Here is a 6,843-nt window from a genome sequence, read left to right as displayed (position 1 = left end):
GTTACAGTGCGGGGCCGTGCGCTGGGGCGGAGCCGGGCGCTGGGGCGGGGTCAGGAGCTTGCGCCGCCGCCTGACGTCACCCGCGCTGCCGCGGGCTCGCGTCACTGGTGCGCGCCGCGGGTGCGGGCGCGATGGCGGCGCTGGGCGGGGATGGGCTGCGCCTGCTGTCGGTCTCACGGCCCGAGCGGCAGCCGGAGTCAGCGGCGCTGGGCAGCCCGGGTCCCGGGCTGTGCTGCTGGGTGTCGGTGTTCTCCTGCCTCAGCCTTGCCTGCTCTTACGTGGGCAGCCTGTACGTCTGGAAGAGCGAGCTGCCCAGGTGCGGGGGCTGCGCGCGCCGCCGGAACCCGCGCCCCCGAGAGGCGGGGCTGCGGGCGGAGTTTTGGCGAGCGGGGGGCGGGCCGCGCTCACAGGTGGTGGCTGCGGAGGGGGGGTCCCTGAACTTACTGTCACCCTCGTAGGGACCACCCTGCCGTCATCAAGCGGCGTTTCACCAGTGTCCTGGTGGTTTCCAGTCTCTCACCCCTCTGCGTGCTGCTTTGGAGGGAACTAACGGGCATCCAGGTGCGAAGGAGGCGGGACAAAGTGCAAAGGGGGAATGAACTCAGGGGTCTTTGTGGGAGAGAGCAAGACTGATGCCCCCTTTCCTGTGGCTCAGCCAGGCACATCCCTGCTCACCCTGATGGGCTTCAGGCTGGAGGGCATTTTCCCAGCAGCACTGCTGCCCCTGCTGCTGACCATGGTGAGTTCTACAGCTTTATCTCTTTTCTGTTCTTTGTTACTAGCACGGTGTGTCCTTTGTAGTCGTTTTGTTATCTTGGTTGTGTCTGTCTTTTTGGCTGATGGGAGACAATTTGTGATATGGCCCTAGGGTCCTGGGTATGCACAGATGGGAAATTAGAGAATTCAGGAAGCCCCAAGTCTCCTGAAGCTGGTCAAGGGCAAAGGTCTGGGTAAGGTCAGTAAATATGGTGGAAGTATTTCCTTTAATCTCTGCTGTTTTTCTGCTCCCAGATCCTTTTTCTGGGCCCACTGATGCAACTCTCTCTGGATTGCCCTTGTGATCTAGCAGATGGGCTGAAGGTGGTCCTTGGTGAGTCTTTAAGACAGAAAAAAAAAAAAAAAATAGGCACAGGCAGTCCAAGCCAGGAATCTGTGGGCTCTTGGTTATATCTGAATAGGAGACATGAGATGTGTTTCCTCATCAGTAAAATTGTATTGTATTGCTGGGTGTCTTCTAAGAGTTGGTTCCTAGAGGCCAAGGAGGCCCTTCTGGATCCCAGCAGTATTTGCTGTGGGTTGAAGAGTATTATCTGCCTCTTTTCCAACCTTGACTTCCTGAAAGCAGAACTGCTTTTGGTTACATTTTGATGTCTCTAGAGTTTACAACAGGCTGTCCTGCCTCAGCTACTGATGCCTTCCCTTTTAATCATCTCAAGATATTGTTTTGCATTAGGTCTGGTAAAGTTTGATTGCCTCCTTCTTCACTCCTGTTCTCAGAAATATTGATGCCTGATCTGCACTTGGCTGGAATACAGTTCTGAGGAAAGGACCTCTGGGGTCTCACTGTTCAATAGCTAGTCATTCATTGTGTGTACTGAATCTGCTTCCTAGCCCCTCGCTCCTGGGCCCGCTGCCTCACAGACATGCGTTGGCTGCGAAACCAAGTGATTGCGCCCCTGACAGAGGAGCTGGTATTCCGGGCCTGTATGCTGCCCATGTTAGCACCATGCATGGGCCTGGGCCCTGCTGTGTTCACCTGCCCACTCTTCTTTGGAGTTGGTGAGTCTGTTTAACCTGATCCTCCTAAGATGTTCCCAGTGTGAGACCTGAGAATGGGGCTAGGAGTGAGGAGTGGGCCTGGAGGGAAGGTCAGAGGGATAAAATTTGGTTTTTGCCTTCCTGGCAGCCCATTTTCACCACATTATTGAGCAGCTGCGTTTCCGCCAGAGCAGTGTGGGGAGCATCTTCTTGTCTGCAGGTGAGTCCTAGAGAGCTTGCCTGGGGTAGTCCTGAGTTGGGGTGCCCCAATAGCCACTCTAAAGAAAGGATTGGAAACAGAGGACTATATAGTATTGCAGAGACCACTGAGAGTTGGGGTGCAGAGGTCAGATGTAGGTGGTAGGACAGGTGGCCACTGTCTTGGGGGAAGGGGGTGGTCTCTGGTTGATGGGTGGGCAGTGCTGGGGCAGGGTGGGTGTGCAGGTGTGGTCACTCGAAGCCTCCCGTCTCCAGCGTTCCAGTTCTCCTATACAGCTGTCTTCGGTGCCTACACTGCTTTCCTCTTCATCCGCACAGGTTGGTCCTTAGTATCTCATGGGTCTCCAGGGGCTTGGGGGCCCACAGGAGTGGGTGGGAGAATGGGAATACTGTGTTGTTCTAGGAGCAACAAAATTTCTTCTACCACAGTCGTTGAGACAAGCTGAGCCAGGGCCCTCAGCTTGGTGAGGTCTGAGAGGTGGAAGGAAGCAGAGGCCATGGTATGTGGGTGGATGGGTTTTTCCCCCCACCCCCAATGAGCTCCTATTTCGAGGGATGAGGGTCACTAGACCTGGAAGGGCCAGAAGAGATGATAGGGCTGCTTCATAAGTTGTACTGTCTCCTCTCCTCAGGACACCTGATTGGGCCTGTTCTCTGCCACTCCTTCTGCAATTACATGGGCTTCCCAGCTGTGTGTGCTGCCCTGGAACATCCGCAGAGGCGGCCCCTCCTGGCAGGCTATGCCCTGGGTGTGGGACTCTTCCTGCTTCTACTCCAACCCCTCACCAACCCCAAGCTCTACGGCAGCCTTCCCCTTTGTGTGCTTTTGGAGCGGGCAGGGGACTCAGAGGCTCTCTTGTGCTCCTGACCTTCACTCCTGTGTACACTCCAGTGAACTCTAATGGGCTCCGTGGCCCCTCCCCATCAAGGGGTACTGCAGGGAGGGGCTGGCCAGGGTCCCCGAGATCTCAGGAATTTTTATAGGGGATTGAAGCCAGAGCTAGTTGAATCCCAGGGACCAAGAGAAAGGAGCAGATATCCAAAGGATGCAGCCCCTCTTGAAAGGGGGCGAGGAGCAACTGGGAGGGGACCAAGGGACAGGTCCTAGGAGCTGTGCACTCCCTTCCTCACTTTGGACTATTGCTTCTCCTAGCTCCTCTGCCCCGCTCTGCCTCTGAAAAGCTGCTCAGGGGTTTTTATTTATAAAACCCCTCCCCTAAACTTCCCAGGGTTTTCTCATTGTCTTTTTGCATCAGAACTTTGTATTGGGGTATTAAAGAGATTTAACTTGGGTAACATGGCCTTGAACCTTTGGGAATTCATCTATTTGGGGTCTTGGGGAAACACTTCAGGCCACTTATGGGAGTGTGTCCACCCTTCCCCCCACTATCTTGAACACTACCCTTTGGGCACTTCATCCTAATAGGCATTTCCTGGGAATAGAGGACAGGATAGGGACCTTTGGCTGCTGAGGCCATGGCTTCTGCCTTCCTGAACGACACCCCAAGTCCTAGCATAAATGGGTTTGAGACTGCAGGTATGGGCCCTGTTCATCCTAGGCCTGTACCTTGACTATCGGGGTCAAGGAGTGGGACCCATGGTCCTAACCCTAGTGATAAAGAACTGTTAGCCTTTGTTCGGGCGTAGGCTCAACCAAGGCCTTCAAGAAATCAGTCCAGAATGGAAGAGGAACCCTCTCCAAATTTCTCAGAAGTGAAGGCTTCTGATTCTCTCCACCTGACCACTGCCACGGTGCCTCACCTAGCCACTGAAGAAACTCAGAACAAAGGCTACAGACTCAAGAACAGCAGGGACTCTACCAAGCCATCTGGTAACTAGAGGTTCTTTCTTAGAACGTGCTAGTGTTCTGTCTGTCCCTCACCTCACTTTTAGAATGCTTCCCCTTTTTCTTAAAAGAATATCCTTTTAGGTCCCATTCTGTACTCAAGGAATTTGTCCCAAAGTCCCCTTTCTTGAAGTTGGTGGTTAAAGGAAATGGATGTGTAGTCACTTCCCTTTGACACTCTCAGGTTGGCTGGGACAAGATCATATTCACCTAGATCCAAAGGGCAGTCTCAGAGCCAGGTGGTGCACGCTTGTAATCCCAGTGACTCAGGAGGCTGAGACAGGAGGATCACAAGTTATTAAGTCCCTAAACAACTTAGCAAGACCCTTTCTCAAAAAATAGAAAATGGACAGGAGATGTAGCTCAGTGGTAAAGTGCTCTGCATTCAATCCCCAGGACTAGAAAATTGAAATAAAGGTCAACATCACCGTCACACACCTTGTTCCTCATAAGGAGCTTTCCTCTTCCCCAGCCTGTGTGGCAGCTGTTGGAGACAGAGGAGTGAGCAGGGGCCTGTTTTAGAGGGTACATTTGGGAACCTGGGTCCACTGCCTTGCTCAATTCAGGTCCATGACCAGAACCGCAAGAACACCCAGAAGACAGGCCTGCAGGGTGCTGTTTCCTGCCTGGTTCCCTGTGGGAGCTAGCAGATCTGGACACTCTCCCCTTCCCCAAAGTCCAGCATTTCCTCCATCAGCCCTCTCCTCTCCTGTTCAGGAACTGCTTACCTCTGCCTGTAATCTTCACCCATGGTGGAGGAACGAGAGGGCACTGATACAGCCAGGGCTACTGTCCCCATGGCAGGTGAGGGACTGAGGCTCAGGATTCTCTATGGCCAGTTTGGATGGGCAGGGGAGGACCTATGACTCTTGATCCAGGGACGCTGCTGACCTCCCACCAACAGCCTCACACTGAACACATCACAAACATCTCTGTGGTGGTCCCGTTCCCTAGGGTCGCCCCGGGAGGTGCTGCCTGTTTGTATTTAGCTCTACAGTGACTGGAGGTAGGAGGTTAGTCACAGTGTGTCTGGGAAGCAGGTCTGCCAGAGTCTGGATTTGGTCTCTTTTTGTCTCTCTGTAATTGTGGAGCCCTGGAAAAGCTATCTAAAGTGTGACTAGATTTGTGTCAAGGTGGGCAGTTAATAGTTACCCAGTGCTTAGAACAAACCCTAAACAAGTTTAGTAACAATGATCCTTTTGGGGGTATGTGTATAATAGGCACTCAGTAGTGGCAGAAAATGGCCACAGTTGTCATCCTTGCTACCCTCCAAGGAGGATAAAAACAACTGGTCTGCCCATGGGGAGTTTGAGAGAGAGCTTTACCCACTCTGCTTCTGGGCTGGGGCTGCTGCATAGAACCCAGCGTGGAGGGCAGGGAAAAGCCAGTTTTATTGAGGAAATTTCCCAAGACATGGGGCTTAAGTCTCCCCTGCCAGGAATTAGGACCCCCTAAGCTTTTACCCCCAGGTCATAAGACCACCTGCTTCCCCACCTGTAGTCCCCCACAAGGAGAAGATCTTATTTGGCAAGAGATGAATATGTGAGCAACTATCCACCAGTGGAGAACAGGGACTGGGCCTCAGTAGGTGATGGCTCTGCTGTCCCACTGGAGACAGGACCTCCAGGGCCAGGCCTTCCTGCCACTGGCTGGCCTGGGCCTGCTCTGGCAACACAGCTTATTTCGAAGATATGGGGTGCCAGTCTTGGGCAAGATCAGTCAATCTCCAGGATGAGGTCATCGCCTTCCAGTGTCATGTCCTTAGTCACATGGACCTTGCTGACAGTACCCTCCATGGGCGAAGTAACCACAGTCTCCATCTTCATGGCACTGAGCACACACAGGGGTTGACCCTTGACTACCTTGGCTCCTGCTGCCACCTTGATGTCTATCACCTTCCCAGGCATGGGCGCTCCGATCTGGCCCTTCACATCCTTCAGAGCCTTGGGGTGGAAGTGCATCTCCTACAGACAGGGCAAAAGGGGCATGAGATACTGGACCCAGCCCACCCACCATCTGGCTGGTCTTGGGGGAGCCGCACCTTCATGGCCTGTGTGTCCTTGACCAGGATGGACCGCAGCTGCCCGTTGAGCTCAAAGAAGACCTGCCTCTGGCCAGCCCGGTTCAGGTCACTCACAGCCAAGGCTTTGATGTGCAGTGTCTTGCCTCGCTCCAGCTCCACCTGCAGGGAGGGTGTGGGGGCCCAGAGCTGGGGCAGAGGGCAATAAGGAGAGCAGGCCCCTGACCCCACCACAGGGAAGTCTTTTGCCCTGGGTTTTGGCTGCTCACATGTAAAGGCCTAGCTCCTGTTCTCTTAAGGGTCCTTTCTGCTCCCAAAGCTCCTGAGACTGGGAGAGAACCCAACCAAATCTGAAGCTCTAGGGCAGGGGTGCTGGGACAGGGTGGATAAGCACCAGAGCCACTGACCTCAAACTCTTCTGCAATTCTGGGGCCCTGCAGGAAGAGGCGGGTATTGAGGCTGTCCAGGGGGCCAAAGGTAGCAGTGAAATCCTTGAATTGGGCAAAGACATCAGGATACATGGCCGCTGAGAGCACATCCTCTGGGGTAATCTCCTCTCCATGCCGCTCTACCAACTCCTTCTCCAGTGCCTGCAGGTTCAGGGGAGGGAGGGAAGCCCCAGGCCGCCCCTCTACCCTTGGCAGGTCCTTCAGCACCTGGGGAGTAAAGCAGAGGGTCAGACCTGATTTCCTGCAGGTCCAGCTCCCACCCTCACAGCATGCTGGGCCTTGCTTACCTTAGAGCGAAAGGGCTCAGGGAACCCCCCATGGGGGACACCAATGTAGCCCTGCAGGAACTCCACCACAGAGCGGGGGAAGGACAGCTCTTCTGCCTGCGCTTCAGCCTCTGCTCGGCTCAACCCATTCTGCACCATGAACTGGGCCAGGTCCCCCACAATCTTGGAAGAAGGCGTCACCTGAGAAGAGTCTCTAAGTTAGGAGAGCAGGCATCTTATTAGAGGCCCAGGGAGGAGTATACAAGATTGTGTGTCAGGTGAGAG

The 6,843-nt window shown here is 54.3% G+C and overlaps 2 protein-coding genes across 11 annotated transcripts in view; one reads left to right on the top strand and one right to left on the bottom strand.

Moving 5' to 3' along the window:
* Positions 1–93: 93 nt before the first annotated feature.
* Rce1 (Ras converting CAAX endopeptidase 1) lies at positions 94–3,273 on the top strand. 3 transcript variants are annotated; one of them, XM_013361955.3, is made up of 9 exons: positions 94–316; positions 459–561; positions 656–739; positions 1,012–1,090; positions 1,612–1,779; positions 1,907–1,978; positions 2,233–2,295; positions 2,381–2,477; positions 2,610–2,748. In XM_013361955.3, the coding sequence occupies exons 1-8, from the start codon at positions 132–134 to the stop codon at positions 2,443–2,445; spliced, it is 819 nt and encodes a 272-aa protein (XP_013217409.1). In that variant the 5' UTR covers positions 94–131; the 3' UTR covers positions 2,446–2,477; positions 2,610–2,748. The 3 variants fall into 3 exon arrangements, with proteins under 3 accessions (XP_013217409.1, XP_005333423.1, XP_005333424.1); XM_005333366.3 differs by lacking the exon at positions 2,381–2,477 and having other exon boundaries at positions 95–316; positions 2,610–3,273; XM_005333367.4 differs by lacking the exon at positions 2,381–2,477 and having other exon boundaries at positions 287–316; positions 660–739; positions 2,610–3,273.
* Positions 3,274–5,195: 1,922 nt separating this feature from the next.
* Pc (pyruvate carboxylase) overlaps positions 5,196–6,843 on the bottom strand; it is a 114,749-nt gene continuing 113,101 nt past the window's right edge. For all 8 annotated transcript variants that reach the window (XM_021731752.3, XM_040284041.2, XM_005333362.5 and 5 more), the window contains 4 exons: positions 6,580–6,759; positions 6,251–6,499; positions 5,865–6,005; positions 5,196–5,787 (listed from right to left, as the gene is read on the bottom strand). In XM_021731752.3, coding sequence (XP_021587427.1) covers positions 5,539–5,787; positions 5,865–6,005; positions 6,251–6,499; positions 6,580–6,759 — 819 coding nt within the window. In that variant the 3' untranslated portion in view covers positions 5,196–5,538. The remainder of the gene's footprint in view (positions 5,788–5,864; positions 6,006–6,250; positions 6,500–6,579; positions 6,760–6,843) is intronic.

Source organism: Ictidomys tridecemlineatus, chromosome 4 (assembly GCF_052094955.1).
Source record: "Ictidomys tridecemlineatus isolate mIctTri1 chromosome 4, mIctTri1.hap1, whole genome shotgun sequence".
Lineage (NCBI taxonomy): Eukaryota > Metazoa > Chordata > Mammalia > Rodentia > Sciuridae > Ictidomys > Ictidomys tridecemlineatus.
This window is presented reverse-complemented; position numbering and strand designations above follow the sequence as displayed.

Bases quoted from the DNA above. Each gene is read 5' to 3' on its own strand.
- Rce1 (XM_005333366.3), top strand. From the start codon at position 132: ATGGCGGCGCTGGGCGGGGATGGGCTGCGCCTGCTGTCGGTCTCACGG. The intron at 562-655 runs GTGCGAAGGAGG...CCTGTGGCTCAG, and splicing joins GGGAACTAACGGGCATCCAG to CCAGGCACATCCCTGCTCAC. The intron at 1,780-1,906 runs GTGAGTCTGTTT...CCTTCCTGGCAG, and splicing joins CCCACTCTTCTTTGGAGTTG to CCCATTTTCACCACATTATT.